This window comes from Hyposmocoma kahamanoa, unplaced genomic scaffold (assembly GCF_003589595.1).
Source record: "Hyposmocoma kahamanoa isolate Upper Pololo Valley unplaced genomic scaffold, ASM358959v1 93, whole genome shotgun sequence".
NCBI lineage: Eukaryota > Metazoa > Arthropoda > Insecta > Lepidoptera > Cosmopterigidae > Hyposmocoma > Hyposmocoma kahamanoa.
In genome coordinates, this window is record NW_020654810.1 from 17,162,269 (window position 1) to 17,179,136 (window position 16,868).

General features: G+C 35.9%; 1 protein-coding gene across 1 annotated transcript; it reads left to right on the forward strand.

Moving 5' to 3' along the window:
* The first annotated feature begins 15,438 nt into the window (after positions 1–15,438).
* Positions 15,439–16,862, forward strand: LOC113237576. The gene is made up of 3 exons (XM_026474141.1): positions 15,439–15,980; positions 16,046–16,264; positions 16,615–16,862. The coding sequence occupies exons 1-3, from the start codon at positions 15,513–15,515 to the stop codon at positions 16,756–16,758; spliced, it is 831 nt and encodes a 276-aa protein (XP_026329926.1). The 5' UTR covers positions 15,439–15,512; the 3' UTR covers positions 16,759–16,862.
* Positions 16,863–16,868: the final 6 nt, after the last annotated feature.

A 16,868-nucleotide genomic window follows, 5' to 3' on the forward strand; every position in this document is an offset into this window, starting at 1 on the left:
TTATCCCACGTTAGGTGAGGTCGGCACAACATGTGTTTTTCTTCCACTCTCCCCTATCAGCCGTCATTTTTATACTCACACCTTTCTTATTCATGTCATATTTCATCCATCCTTTTTTTTCTGACGGGGGAAATCTTTATAGATACCCCTATGCTGTTCTTAACGTCGCGGTCTATCTCGCCGTCGTTCTGTATTAACGAACCGAGATACCGAAAATCGGAGCTGACTGGTAGGGATACACCATCTAAGGCAATATTGGTAAAAACTTATGACTATGTTAGTATACTTACAACTTTTACACAGGACAAAGTATTATTAAATAAATGTTGCGTTATTGATAACTCACCTCTTACGGTCATCAGGAGGCTGTTATTTGCGGAGACACGGCAATGAATTATAGATGATATTACTATAGTTTTCCTTGATACCAAATTTCGTTCCGAATTATATTTCTCTTTCATTGAGCTACCAGGTCAATGTTCTCTTTGATTTCAATTATGAAAATTGTCTCTCTGTCGTCGGATTTCTGTCGATGTTGTAGTATAATTGCAGATTAAATAGCCATGGTATTAGTTATGGCGTTAATAACGTCTCCGCAGTAAGGCTTCGTAATCCTGACACAGAACTATTTTTAAAGCCCGCGGCTTTTCGAGGATTATTGAAGTTGACGATTGTATTGTCATTATATTTTATTCTAACCTACAGGTTCATTATTTAAGTTATAATGTTCTTGCTCGAACTTGAAAATTAAAGTTTTTACTGGATCACAAAATTTCTCTATAAAATTATGTAGTTGCTCTGCCGGTTAAACTGGAACGAGTTTGAAACTAGGTCTTCACAAATTGATACTGTAGCCGACAGGTTAAAACGTTAACGTTATGCAGGTTACAGACAAGTTGTTCGATATATTGGACGGTCCAGCTCACTAATGTCTATTACATATAGTATGTTGTACTAAAAAGAATAGTCTTTCTCCGTCTGTTGTACGACGGCAGCACGTCAAGCTACACATTGACGAATCTTGTTTCGTTGCACTGGAGGCGACATTCGAACAAAAGCTTGATGTGCTGTTGACTTTATTTCGTCCAAGTACGTCTTGTTCTACGTGGTAATGTAATCAAGTAATTTTTGTCCAGTAACAGTGTTATAAGAGACACTATGTAAATGAAAGGTAATACATGTTTGGTAATTTGTTGTCTAAATTACCCCTCATGTTTTCAGTATACCTACCTAATTTTTTTTTATGTAAAGAAGGAGGCAAATGAGCAATGAGCCACTTGACGGAAGGTGGTCATCGTCTATGCCTTGCCAGCCTTTGAGAGCCCCGTAAACACGCTTTTTGAAGAAACCAATGTCGTAGCGAAAAAGAAATACTTCAAGAGAAAGATCATTCCACATCTTGCAGGTTCGAGGAAGGAACGAATGAGATGCCCGTGTGGTCTTAAAATGCCAGGCGTCTAAAATGTGGGGATAGACTCTATTCCTTTGGCGAGAGGTGTGATTGTGGAAACGAGACGGTGGCACCAATCCGAAAAGTTCCTGAGAGCACTCCCCATTACAAAAACGGTAGAACACACACAGAGAGCCAAGATCTCTCCGTAGGCTAAGGGTCCATATAACAGTGAAAGTGTTGAATAGATAACTTTGGAAAAAATATATAGTATAATTGAGGATGTCCACTGATTACTATACGGTGTGAAAAAACGGTTCCTAAAAAATTTTCACGATACAAAATTTACCTCGAAATTTCACAAGAAAACTGCTGAATTCAATAGGTACTTTAATATACTAATGATTTTTTTATATCAACTGAACTAAATTGAACACATATACTATACGATGTACATTTTTTTAAATGGCTTTAATTTCGTTTGTAAAAAAATAAATTCTTTAATTGAGCCAGTGTCCCTGCCCCACGACATAAGCAAAATGAACCGTATTAGTTTACGGGAAAAATTTGAATTCGAATTGAAGTAGTATCAACTCTTAAGTATAAAAATTTATCGTCTAATTACATTCATAGAATCTTTAAACCTCTCTTCTGAAAAGCTGTTATTTTGCAGATGGGTCTTATTACACCAAGGGTGCTATAATAAAATATAGGAAAAGACTATTATTAGGCGTTTCAAGACACAGGGTCTACTTAATTTGGGCACCAGTCACCTGTTAAGTTTTCACATGAATGTATTTTTAATATTGTGAATGGTAGAGAATAAATGATTATTATTATTAGAGTTTACGATATTTTAACAAATATCGCAATCGTTGTGCAATAACCCTATCTCGAAACCACTCGACCGTGAACGAGTATCTCGACGACGTGACGTATAGTGATGCTAAATCACGGGGGCTAACGACATTTTTTCCGGTTTTCGCCCCTCGTTCGCTTCGAGTGCTGTCTCGAGAGATAGTGTTCATTGGGTATAGTTAGCAAATTATTTTCGCGAATGTAAATGTTATGGTTTTAATGCAATGAGGTTTTCGTCAACTAAATAGATAAATATAATGTATCTACTGTTAATAAAATTAAAAAGCCAGCCAACAAAGTGTCAGGCCAACATATAAAAGATCCCCGTTGCTGTTCATAATTCGGCTTAAATACATTGAGATCTGATTTTATTTCGTGTGCAATATGAGCTGTTATAAATTTGTGACATCTAGAAAATCGTCATTTTACTGTGTTCTCGTTGAAAGCGCTAAGTGAAACAAACATACCTTAATTTCTTCGGATTCATTGCAACGATATTTCAAAAGTTTACGGAACACCGTAAAAATGACAGACGGCGCATATCTCTACAGGAGCATTTATCGTATTAAGAGATGGTTCCGTCATTTATTAGGTATGTATTCGTTAAAAGTACTAACTGAAAAAAATAAACCTCAGTTTCTTTAGATTTTTAGGAACGTTTTACTTTTTTAGGAACGGCCCATTAAACAAACATTTACGGAACGCCTTAAAAATGACGGCGCATAACGTACACAAACGTACTAAAAAGAGTTCTTTTTTATAATATCTTGTGACGGGAGGAACAAGTCGTGCGCCTGGTAGTAAGCGACACGTCTATCCATAACTGTTGCAGTGCCACTTATGCTGAGGCCGGGAATTTTTGTAATGTATGAGTTTACACGAACCCAGTGTGGCAGAGTTAATAAGAAATCGTACATTACAAAAATTCCCGCGCCCGGAACGCTTTCGCGGCCCGCCTCTGTGTGGCCAGAGCATTAGAGCTTTAAATCGCAAAGATCTGAGGGGCACTCCCACTGTGCTCGTCACCCTGAGACATAAGTTGACAAGTTCCATGTGCCTTAATTTCACCAACACCCTTACCCTACCAAAGCAGAAGTAGGTAAAGTGGCAGTCACATGGAGCTCTATTGCTACTAAAAAGTTGTTTGACCATGGAACCCTAACAATACGGTATCAAAAATATACCTAAACATCCTCATTGTCAAAAATGTACAAAGCGAATCTCCTTTGTTATATTAGAACTGTTCAATAAATAATACTCTAATAAATTCATTCAGTCGACAGTCGAATTGTTAAGAAGTATTTACTTAATGAAAACGTGACTGTGTTCCGTTCGCGCAAAAATTCTTAATTATAACAATTAATCCATTTAATACGAGTACGACGTGACTACACTCGCGCGTAGGGTGGGGTGTTTTTTTAAAAAAGCTTTTTACGTTAACTATATTTGTTTTGCTATCGGTGCAGAGGGCGGGGCGGGGCGTCTGCCTCATTATTTAGATATTAATCCTACACTCTCCCTCCGTGAGTCCTCTGGGCTATGTCTAGGGTTGCCCGTAAATCTTATCAATATCTTTAAAAAACACTGAAATAGTGAAAACAGTGTTATAATATTAAATTATTTATTAAAGTTCTGAATTGATGTATAGTCGTAGTGTGTGTAAGTAATTCTAAAATGATTTCTGATATATTACTAATAAATAAAAAGCAACACAAATAAAGTTTATAAAAACCTTCAAAGTTTCTTTAAGAATTACTTCCAATTATGAATAACATTTTGAAATGTATTTTTAATGGACTTAAAAAAAGGAGGAGGGTCTCAATTCGACTGTTTTTTCTGATTTTGATGATTCTTTTTTGTTAGAAAGAGAGTACCTCAGTATTGGTCCCATTTAAAATTGAAGGAAATATTCCACCTCTAAGTTTTGCACTAGGGGATGAATCCGGTTTCGCGCATTTTCCGGTAAGCGATTTCAATAAAACTTGGCAAATAGATGTAAGTCCATGAACTTCTGAGGTTGGTTTTTTATATCAAAAAGTTACAAATAACAGAGATATTGCATCTTAAGTTACACTTATATCAGTACAACAGATATAAGTGTAACAAATACGTAGAGAAATTCCTACGGTTTGTTCACTCAATCTAAGGCTCACTTGGTAAAACGGTGGCCCTAGTTTGGCATACAGACATAGGTTTGAGTCCTGTTGAGGATCTGATCGAGGCAATTTTTATTTGTGTTCGATGCAAAGATATTAATAATTATTTCAAAACAGTTGAGTAACTTCACGAAAAAAAAAACGATTATCATGGAAGTAAAACAACATGATATACAATAAAATCAATACTTTAAAAATAACAATTTCTTAGATTAAAATAAATAATAGCAGCAGTAGGACTCCTTGTGAAACAGCTCGCACAGGGAAGTACCTTACCTGTTTCTGCCGCGAAACAGTAATGTAAGAATCATTGCATTTCGGTTTTTAAGGGTGCTGTGAAATTACAGGCACATGGGACTTGTCAACTTAAGTCTCAGGGTGACGCACGCAGTGGCAGTGCTTGTGTAAATAAAATCTTTGTGATTTAAAGCTCTGAGTGGTACTGTAACTTTTATGGTCAGGCGCTTTGGTGACCCAACGAGGGAGAAAAATTGCTTCTCAATTGCGAGGTGGACGGTACGAGTCCATGTGTCAATATAGACCTTAATTTCTATTTTATATAATTCAATTAAACTTTTTTTCTGTAAATTTGTAAATATTTACTAGCAATACCGGTGAAGAAAAACATCTTGATGAAACCTAGGTACATATCAAAGTAAACTCACAAGACTTGGAACTATCTTTCGAGGGTCTTCTCTAAAGATAATAGTTCTGTGGCCAGCAGTAGGACGTATTATCGGTTGACAATGCCATTCAAATTTTTTATTAAAACTTTTGCTTCTTGATTTAACTTTAAAATATCCTGTTTAAAAAAATCAGCCTTTAGAATGATGTGAACAGTGACAACCCTAGTATGTGCAAGCCGTCACGTATCGTCGGTTGTTTTTAATGAACGTAGAGACAGTTGGTACTGTATTTTCATTGCGGGGAGCATCTCGTTATTCGATGGAGAGTGATTACAAAAATTTCATTTTGTGCAGAAATTCGTGCACAGTTTGTAATCTATGAATTACCTATTGTGCTTTATAAAATATAATCATGCACAAAGGCGTAGAGCTCCTGAAAACAGTAAAAAGAAGGAAACTGCAATACTTTAGGCACATCATGTAGAGTGAAAAATACTCTCAACTGCAACATATTCTGCAAGGGACAATTCAGGGCCGCAGAAGACGTGGCCGTGAAAAAAACACATGGCTTCAAAATCTTGTAGAGTGGTTCAACATGAATACCACAGAACTGTTCCGAGACACGACTTCACAGACCCAAGTAGTTATAATGATATCCGACCTCCGGTAGGAAAAGCCACCCCAATAAAAAGAAGCTTTATGAAAAGTATAGCGATATTTGTTAAAGCATCGTAACCTCTAACAGGTAGTCTTTTTATTGTTTTAATACCTTGTATTAATGGTGTAATAAGGCCCTTAGTGTAATAAGGCCACAACTGTCAAATGACGATTTTTAGGAGATAGGTTTGAAGAATCTACGAACGTAGATGTCTTTATTATGCTTAAATAGGAGGGTTTTTAAAATTTCACACAATATTATATGCGATTTGTTTCATGTAATTTTTATACCTTTCACGTGACACAAGCACTTTTGACGTATGAACACACGTGGCTTTATTATACTACGATCTGTTAATAAGGTTTCGGTCTGTACAGGACCCACCTGGATAGGTGACACTGTCCACCGCGTTTCTGTCGTAAAGTACTGGTCTGTTCCGGATTCAAAGGTAGCGAAACATTAATAAAAACCTTCATTCGTACGGCCGGCAATGCATTTGCGATATCACAAGGAACTTCTCTTGTAGAATAAGTAAATAGGTTTGCTCTCATCATGTAAAAGAAAGTGGCCTCCGTGAAATCATAAAGTTTTCTATAAACAATGTTAAACGGAGATGTGCAAACATATTTATGGTTGGCAAAACGGCTTCGATTCCATAGTAGTCCTCTGGTTTGGGTGTCGGTTGTACAGCGAACAATTTAGTTGGAGTTAATGAATCATAAAAGGTGCAAACACAATGCAATAAGACACATTGTAGAGTCATTACATTCAATGATACGTTGTACTAAGCAGATTTATATTACATAACATCTAAACACGTGCAAAAGTGTCTGGGAATTAGTTATGAAAATATCGTTGCACATCAAGCTACTTTTGTATAATACGTCGGTGTCTTTAGTTAACACCTTCTGATTTTTTGTACTTTCTTCTGAAAGTCCCCTACTTACTGATTTGTGTTGTCGTGGTAAATTAGCAAGTCTTTGAATTCATATGGGATATAAATATGGGATATTGATGGAGTAAATACATATGAATATCTTTTGAAGTAAAGTCAAAAAGTAGCAAGGCCGTTGACAGAGGACTAGGACTTTACAATTATTAACTAGGATCTTACAATTGTTAAAAATGTAATTATTAAGGAAAAAGATCAATTACACCAACATATTCGGGTCCAAATGTTAACCAATTCCTCGCTTTTCATATGATCTTGGTGGCGTGGCGACAAATACAACAATGTCCGGTGGGTGGTGGTTACAAGTATCGTGAAAGACAAATTGATGGATCGTGCTGAGCTTCGTTCTGTCCATTTCTTCCACTTTATCTTCCTCTGAATATCTATCTTTATTGCCGTAATTGTGTAACACGATTTGAGGTATTGCATGCTGTTTGCTTTTTCAGTAACTACCTATTCAGTATTTGCTATGTATTGTAGCTTGCTTTTCTAAAAACATCAGAGACGACGTTGGCTAAAGGAAGATACAACTGTGGGGCTGCATATCACTGTTTTGTATAAAAATTATGATCAATTTGCATAATCAATTCCACAATCACATTAATAATGATGATAGCTATTAAAAGTATTTACGAATTTTTAATGAATGACACTAAGTAATATTATATTTCATTTGTTAAATTCGACATTTTTCTATTATTGAACATATTGTCATTAGTTACTGCCGGTTGGTGAAGTACGGGTATGACGCGTCCCGCAACATAAGCACACCTCGTAATTTAAACCCGATCATGCGCCGCAGGCCGAAGCCAACCCCACTGTTATGGACAGGTGTGTAGCTTACCATCAAGCGCACGACTTGTTCGTCCCGTCACTTGATATTATAAAAAAATGGGGTACAGCACGTATCTACTATATAAGGCTCAATTTGATGGAATGGAAGTGAATTTTTGTAACTAAGTTGCACGTAGTACGATGAACTTTCTGTCGATTCTGTAACGTACAAACAAGGTAGGTACGATACGGTAGCTGAGCGAGAATTGTCGTATAGTCGCTCGACCTGTTTTTTGGCTCGTTGTACAACGTCAAAATAGTTAAAATTGTAACGTAGTCGCTTACAACTATTGATATTGTAATATTACAGTATAGATTAAAATCAAAAAATCAAAATCAAAATAATCTTTATTTCATAGGTAAGCATTATTACACTTGAAATCGTCACAATGGTTAAACTCTACCGCTCATTCGTAAGGCAGATTCCCCTGAGAAGAATGAGCAAGAAACTCTAGGGGTTGCTCTTTGTAAATAACATTTACAATATTTTTTTATTTGAAACATCAGATTGAGACTACCTCCATGAGCTAAACGGGTTACTACCACGGATTTTTGTCATCCAAGTACGCAGAAGTTGTATAATAACCTTTAGTATAAAGTTTTTGTTTCACTATAGTTTTAAACCTCGTGAAAGGCAAATTTTGTATATCAACCGGAATCTTGTTATAGAAGCGTATACATTGCCCCTTAAATGATTGTTTGACTTTGTGAAGACGACTATCAAGAAAAGCTAGTTTATTTTTATTCCTCGTATTAATGTTATGTCTGTCACTATTTTTCATAAAGAAATTACTATTCCTTTTAACATAAATTATATTTTCATAAATGTATTGTGAGGCTAGTGTAAGAATGTTAATTTCCTTAAACTTATCTCTCAAAGATACTTTGGGGCCCAGATTGTAAATTGCCCTAACTGCACGTTTCTGCAGGACAAAGATTCTATTGATATCGGCGGCATTACCCCAAAACAAAATGCCGTATGTCATTAGACTGTGAAAGTAGCTGAAGTAAACCAATTTAGCGGTTTCGACGTCTGAAAGTTTCCTTATTTTTTTAATCGCGTACACTGCAGAGCTGAGCCGTTTTGACAACTTACTTATATGGGGACCCCATTGCAATTTAGCATCTAACGTTATACCTAGAAATACAACTGTATCCACAAGATTCAATTTTTCGTTTCTAACTACAATGTTTGTAACCGTCTCTCTAACATTGGGTAATGTAAATTTCACACAATTTGTTTTTTTCTCATTAAGAAGTAGGTTATTAACAGCAAACCAATCAACTACTTTAGATATAGCATTGTTCACATCGTCATAGGAACATTGGTGCCTTTTAACTTTAAATAATAAGGAAGTATCATCAGCAAACAATACTATCTCATGTTTTATACCCTCCATAAGGCTAGGTAAATCATTAATATAAACTAAAAACAAAAATGGGCCTAGAATTGAACCTTGAGGGACACCCATGCTAATTACAGACCCTGACGATCTCGTACCGTTAACATCGACCCTCTGTACCCTACCACGCAAATACGATTTAAGAAGGTCGAGATCACGTCCCGCCACACCATAATGGCGAAGTTTCCTGACCAGTGTATCATGGTGCACACAATCAAAAGCCTTGGAAAGGTCACAGAATACACCAATAGCATCATATGAGACTTCCCATGCATCAAATATATGATTAATCAACTCTACACCAGCGTCGGTTGTAGAGCGACCCCGAGTGAAACCAAATTGTTTAGGGGACATTAAATTATTACTATAAAAATGTGCACACATCTGATTTAGAATAATTTTTTCAAATATTTTACTGAGAGTTGGTAGTATTGATATAGGTCTGAAATTGGTGGGGTCAGAAATACTACCAGATTTGAAAAGTGGAATAACTTTACTTTGCTTCATGAGGTCAGGAAAGACACCATCATCAACACATTTATTAAAGACACAGGCTAAGTAAGGCGCAATACAATCAACTATAGAACTAATTACTCTGACTGAAAGACCATCAAGATCAGCAGTATTTTTTATATTTATAGACTTAAAGGCTTTAACAATATCGTTTGGAAATACATGACGGAACCTTAAATTAGTGATACTAACTGCATTATTTTCTTTTAGTAAGGATTCAGCGGCCGTGGGAGATGAATTTAACGAATTAGTAGTCAAAATTGGAATGTTGGTAAAAAAATTTTCAAATATTTTAGCAACTTCTGCGTCTGTGTTTACAATTTTGTCATTAAATCTTAGTTGAAAATCTAAGTTACGAGGTTTGACCCTTCCAGTTTCGCTATTTATAATATTCCAAGTCGTTTTTACTACATTCGCGCTGCTTTTTATTTTATTATTAATAAACATTGCTTTGGCTGCCACACAAACACGTTTAAACATTTTCGAATATTTCCTAACAAAATCATTAAAACTGTTACTAGTGTTATAAGTTCTTTCATCGTAAAGATCATACAGCCTTTGTCTACTTTTGTGAATTCCCACAGTCGCCCATTCACTAAATTTCAATGAATTATTAATAGTTATGATTTTGGACTTAAAAACATTATCACGTTCACTTTTCACTATGTTGAAAACTGAATTATACAATTTATTGGGATCGTTAACGTACGGAATGTCAGTTAGTTTAAGCATTACGTTATTTCTATAAGCTTTAAGTCGACCATTATTTATCGGAACACATGTGATATCCTTTTTCGGCATTTTGTCAACAGTTATATTAAAAGTGGCCAATTGACCGCAGTGATCTGAAGTTAATTTATTTATAATAGATTTATTACTAGGTACGGCGTTGGTATAAATGTTGTCTAAACAAGTGGCAGTAGTAGAAGTTATTCTAGTAGGCACCAAAAAAAGATTCACAAGGTTATAACATTGGAAAAATGATATGAGCCTACTGCTAGCACTGGAATCTTCTAATAAGTTAACATTGAAGTCACCACAAACAGCAATATATTTATTTATATTATTTAATTTGGCTAAAACTTCATCTAATTCTTTTATTTATCTAATCTTATATTACTGGTCTACAGCCCATCTGACACCCTGGTCCGCGTGTGCCGTGACACCTACGTACGCGGTATGAGCTCATTGATCTTTGACCTAAAACCTCTTCAAATTTAATGTAGAATTGGCAAAATAACACAAAATACTCGTACACTAAGAAACGAAATTGTTAAAGCGCTTCTTTATTTTTATGGGAAATCTAATATATTCATAAGAAAAATAACTTTTTTATAAAAAACCGGCTTCATAAGTTCGTGGAATTACATCTATTTGCCAAGTTTTATTGAAATTGGTTAACGGAAAGTGCGCGAAACCGGATTCATCCCCTAGCTCACCACCCTTAAATGTGGACTATTTTCTTCAAATTCAAATGGGACCAATACCGAAGCACCCTCTTTCCAAGAAAAAAAAAGAATCATCAAAATCGGTTCACAAATTTATTTATTATTTATCCCGTAACATGAGAAAAACCTTCTCCTTTTTTTCAAGTCGGTAAAAAATGGGCTTTATTTCACATAAACCTCACACAATTATTACCTATGTTATTTACAAATACAGTAAATGTAATAATAAAGAAACGAATTAAATAAAGCGCGTCTGGCGATAACAGTCATGGTTGCCAAATCTGGTGTGCTTCTAGTTTCACTAGGACTCTTAACCCTTTAAACCCGTAACGCAGTAACGCTCACAGTACGAGTATTGTTTAGCGGCAGAAACAAGTAAGGTGACAGAAAGTACTTCTTTGGACGAATTGTTTCACAAGGAACTTACTGCAAAAGTTACTTTTAAACGTTTACGTCAAAACGATACCCCCCAACTCCAACTTTATTTTTTGGTCGTTTTCTGTTATTTTTGTAAGCAGCCATGTTTATTTACTAATAAATTTTGTTTATTAGTAACAAAAACAACTGGCGAGTATTTTAAGCTGTTTCGCAAATCCTTTAACCACGATGGCAAGCGTTGTAGTAAATGCCATCGATACAGTAAGAAGGAGAGTTCAATAAAAACAAATAACATGTTCTATTTATGTGATCGGCAAATGAAATTGCTTAGAATACTCAAAGGGACTTAAGAGCCTAAATTTTCTGCTTTCGCAAAAGCGTTGATAGTTCCCAGATCTACCCACTGATCTATCACCGGCATAGGCAATAAATTTTGTCGTGTTCTATCCAATATAGAATCGTGACAAAACCCATTTCTCAAGACAGTAGCGAGGTAGGGAATTTTTGTTACGCAAAAGTGAATTTTATTGCGTTATAGTGGAATTTACAACCATTCTTAAATTTGTTTTTGCCCTCAAACCAATCCTCTAACATATGGAGATTTTGATATGGTGTTTCAGTTTCTTTATATTCTTTGCATTATTTGTGTTACTATACATTTCGATGCCTTACTTTCTTAAACTCGTATCTTATAAAGAGTGATTAGGAGATGGCAAAACTTTCTATTTATTTTAAATTTCTTATCAAGGCTGTTAATTTGGATGCGTTACTTTATGAATAGATAAAAGCCAGAGTGTGAACATGAAGCAAATGTGATGTGAAATCTACTTGCGGAATTCGTATATACGACCCATTTTTAGCAACTTTTATTTCAGTAACTTTGTGCTTTAAGATACGAGTTTGAGAGAGTAAGGCGACGATTTGCTTTTGTATTTTTTGTTGTATCTTTCGAGCTTAGTTTTAGGGTTCACATGTCAAACTTTGTTACTAAGTATTTCATACGTTTTGGGATACTACGTACCAACCCACGTACCTACTTATATTATGAATTTCAAACTCGTCAATACATGTACTTATACATATTTGTGTAAATAGGGTATTTTTAAATAAAGTCAGTACATATGTAATTTCCATTTTTGTTCAAACATTTGTCATATGCCGCTAAACAAGTTTTTGAATGCCTGTGAATAAGTCTAATCCACGACCGCAGTTTTCACTTGTTTTTGTATTTTTTACGCCCAAAACAAGTAAACTACAGTGGGAAAAGCGCTAAACGCCTAAGTGCTTAAACTGTACTAAATAGGTATGCTTCAAGCCCAAGCAAGCATGCTTTCAAGCATGCAAGTTTGGCATGAAATACGCAACCGTGACTTTTTTAAAAAACTTTGTAGATACCCTACGGTGAAATAGTTATAATATAGCGCTAAATTTTAATGTGACATTTTGATGGGTGTTCACGTGATCGGAGGATCACGTATTATGTACATTTTGGGGTACACGGGGCCTTATGAGGTAAAGGACAATCCAATGATAATACTTATATCTATAGAGATAGTGGGTTAATGTGAGTATCATAGTCCACTCTCTCTTACCTATATAATTACGTCACATAAATACGAATTAAGACGACGCAAACCATCGAGCAAGTTTTTCTTTGTGTTCGATCTTTGTTTAATTATAATTAATTAGTGAAGTGATTTCACAAAAAAAATATATGAATATCACGATGGTTAACATCACAATAAAATCAATAAAAATGAATAATAATAATAAATTTCAAATAATAAACATAACCTACGACGTACTTTTCTTGACACATCTAGTTATTAGCGGTCTGTGCAGACTACGCACATGCGTACGCACTCTTGCCCGGTATGTTAAATTATGTTGGTTGAGGCAAAACTACCCACCTCTTAAAAATGTCGTATTTGTATTACAAAGATTTTGTTGCATTTACTTAGCGCTTGTCGTACGACGTACTATGTTTATAGCTTATGTAATGTTACTATATTTAAATTTCTCATTTAAGTGAATGTATAATTATTTTGAGAAAATAAATTCTTAAGCCACAAAATCATTCAAGTACACTATGGAAAGGTAGGTGTACGGCACCACAAACATATTTGACTTCAAGTTACGAATGTTGAAAAAAAATTATTCAAAATGATTCTTTATTAAATTTTTGCCATTTCCGCTTCAAAATAATCCTCTCGAACATAAAATTCCAAACGCTATCAGCTTTTACCGAACGTGTCAAGTTTTCATTTCCCGTAAGTAGATTTTATGGCGATGAATTGAATAAGAATCGAGTTTCAAAGGAATCACTGCTCAAGCACGCGAAAGAGACTCGTATGAGCGCGTGTCCGTGCAGTGTTGAGGAAACGTCGATTTCCATATCGATAGAATTTTTTTGGAGTGCAAGTTAAAAGTGCTGCTGAAATTACAGGCACATGGGACTTGTCAACTTATGTCTCAGGGCGACAGGCGCAGTGGCAGTGCTCCTCAGATCTTTGCGATTTAAAGTGCTGAGTGGCACTGCAACTGTTATGGACGGGCGTGTAGCTTACCATCCGGTGCACGACTTGTTCGTCCCGTCACTTGATATTACAAAAAAAATTTCGTACAGTCAAAAATAAGGTGTAAGCAAGTAAGTACTTCAAGTAAGAAACTTAACTACTGTAAAATCACGTAACGCATATGGATATAAATAAGAGATTCTATTATTGATAAAACGATCAAACAACAACAGAGAAAAATTCCTTCGATCCGGCTGGGCTTTAATAACAACAAATTAGTGGAATATTCTTCCAAAAAATATATGAATTACTATCATGGTAGTAAAAAATCATAACATTCAATGAAATAGAGATTCTAGTTTACCTGTACGAAAACAGTCACGCATGCAGCTGTTTCAATCAATATTGGTTTGTCTAAAATGTTATGTAATAGGTATATCGAAAAGTGTTAGAGTGTATTCGACGTTTTAATTGAAATAAGCGTATTTATTATCCGTCATAAAACAGCAATTATTCGGATGGAGATCGAAAGCAATCCTGATCAAAATTGCGCACATCTCTACAGAAAAGATCGTATAATTGCAGCGGTGGACACAAAGGCATTATCACATAATACCTAGCTATACACTACTTAATTGAAAGTTAGCGCTTGTTTTGTTTTGGCGTATGGACATGGAATGTATTTTACAGCAGATTCCTATATTTAGTATTCCGGCCTTGTTTTTTTGTTGTGGATACCGAGAGTCAATCATGTTTCTTGTCATTTTTACTTGCACATCAAAGCTTACTATTTACTTGTAAACAAATTTAAAAAAACGAGCTCAATAACCGTACCGAATTTTTTTTTAATCTCATAAAGTTGGATACATTTTAAAGTAAAAGATTTATTTACGATGCCACTTGCAATTAAAAATTTTAAGACAATTAATGTTACTCATCGTACACTCGTACCTACTAAGGAAGTGAGTAGATGTTATCTAACATCTACACTGAACTGATTCAGTGTGTGTAACCTATAAACAGGACATGTTTTATGACATAGCTAGTATTTTGATGACTTATGAGCAACATGTGCTTCTATTTGAACGATCTTTGAGTTTTACAACCGTATCCTTTAAATAGTAAACCCTTTTACATTGACGATAATCGGCGCACGCATACCAAATGTAGATTACTTTTTAGGTAAAAATGTATTATAATTAAACTCAGACGTGTCTTTTCGTGTTTTCCTTGTTAAAAAAATTCGATATCTGTAAAATGAGTTCCTATTTACTTAAATTGGTAGGATTTTAGTAAATGTGTCTACGAATACGTACGTTGTTTATTTGATTACAAGCCAATTTGAATGAAATATTGTTAAAGGCTAGTAGGTTCAAATATGGAACATCAAGAGTATATATATATAACAACGCCAATTAAAGGTAAATTTCTAGATGCTTGGCTTAGACTACAAACATGTTTGCCGTGTTTAACTCATTATAAAACAAGCCAAGTCAACAATTCCGTTTCTTTGTTACTGCTAGTACTTGCGCTAATAACCGCTAATGTGGTTCACCTCCTTAGCTTCATTAGCGCCTTGAAGTTAGCGCCGCGTGTTCGAGTACGCGGTATTGCACGATCTGGCAACGTTACGCGCCCGCCAGCTATTATCGACAGCGCGGTTGCCGTTCCGCTGCCGACACCGGTCTCGACGCTCTCTGGCCTTGCTTGCCCCGCGCCCTCGGCAAGTCGGCAGTCTCGCTAGAGCGCTACACAAATTATAACGCGATTGCAATTCGTCATGGATTCTAATTCTGATTCTTCGGATTTGCTTTGGCCCAAATTAGAAATTGATTCTGAAAATGATAGTCCTAGACGAGAAACAAGAATAAATTGGAATTCTGAAAACACAATAAAACTAATTAAGATATTGGAAAAAGATTGTAAAGAATTGTGGGACGTAAAAAATCCGTTGAACAAAGATCGATGTGCAAGACAAGCTAAGTTGGACTATCTGGCGGATCAATTTGGAACAACTTCAGAGGAGATAAGTAGAAAAATACACAATTTGAGGACGCAGTTGAACAACGAATTAAGGAAGATTAAGCGGAGGCACGCAGCGGCGGGGAACGGGGAGGCGAGCGGGGTGGGCGGCAGCGGGTGGGAGTATTTCGATGCCCTTTCGTTTCTCTTGCGAGCTCCCACCGCCTGCGACTCGCTGACATTTCCAGGCGACCCACTCGATTCCGTTGACGGCGTTAATCTCGAGGTATGTACCAAAGTATCCCATTCATTTACGAGTGACAATAAATTGTCTTACAAATGTTTTCCTAGTTGGCAGAGTTTCAAGCAAATGAGGAGGCGGAATTCGGGGCAGCAGCAGCCAGAGCACAGCAGTCATCAGCCGTGGTATCCCCTAGTGTGCGCAGGAGTAAGCCAGGGCTGCGCGTGGCGGCATCCGCGCCACCGCCGCTGCTCGCTAACCCGCTGATGTGGCATCCCGAAGAAGCTGAACCGAGACTCAGACCTGGAGCGAATGCTGATGAGTGTCAGGTAAGATATTGGTTTTATATTACTTCCTTTCAAATAGTTGCTATGATTATTAAGACAAATTGTTATTTATATTATATCTAATACAACAAAATTAAATATAATAATAATTAATAAATTGATGGTACTCACCTTTTATATTGTATTTGTTTGGTGCACCTATTGTAGAATTTAGGTATGTAGGTGGAGAATTTGTTATATAGGTACTCTTTATTGCAAAGAAAAAGAGATGAAGAAAATAAGAAGGAAAAAGAATACCTATATAACAAATTCTCCAAACGGCAACGATTCAGCGTAGCGGATAATGTTTATTATTGGGTAATTTAAGCTCCAAAATTTGTTTTCTAATTTAGATTTTCGGTGACTTCGTAGCATCTGAACTACGCACACTCCGTTCAGACGAATCACGAAAGAAACTGAAGCGCATGATTCAAAAGGCCATTTTGCAAATTGGCGAAGAAGAAGACGTGAATATCATCAACTGCAAGTACTCCTAACATCAGGACACGCTCTCCTTGGATGGATGAGCTAAGCCTAAAACTATCAGTTAGATTTTTCAAAGAAAGCCAGATGATATACCTAGCCTTTTGTGTATCTAAAGAAGTAT

Bases quoted from the DNA above. Each gene is read 5' to 3' on its own strand.
- LOC113237576 (XM_026474141.1), top strand. From the start codon at position 15,513: ATGGATTCTAATTCTGATTCTTCGGATTTGCTTTGGCCCAAATTAGAA. The intron at 15,981-16,045 runs GTATGTACCAAA...ATGTTTTCCTAG, and splicing joins TTGACGGCGTTAATCTCGAG to TTGGCAGAGTTTCAAGCAAA. The intron at 16,265-16,614 runs GTAAGATATTGG...TTTCTAATTTAG, and splicing joins CGAATGCTGATGAGTGTCAG to ATTTTCGGTGACTTCGTAGC.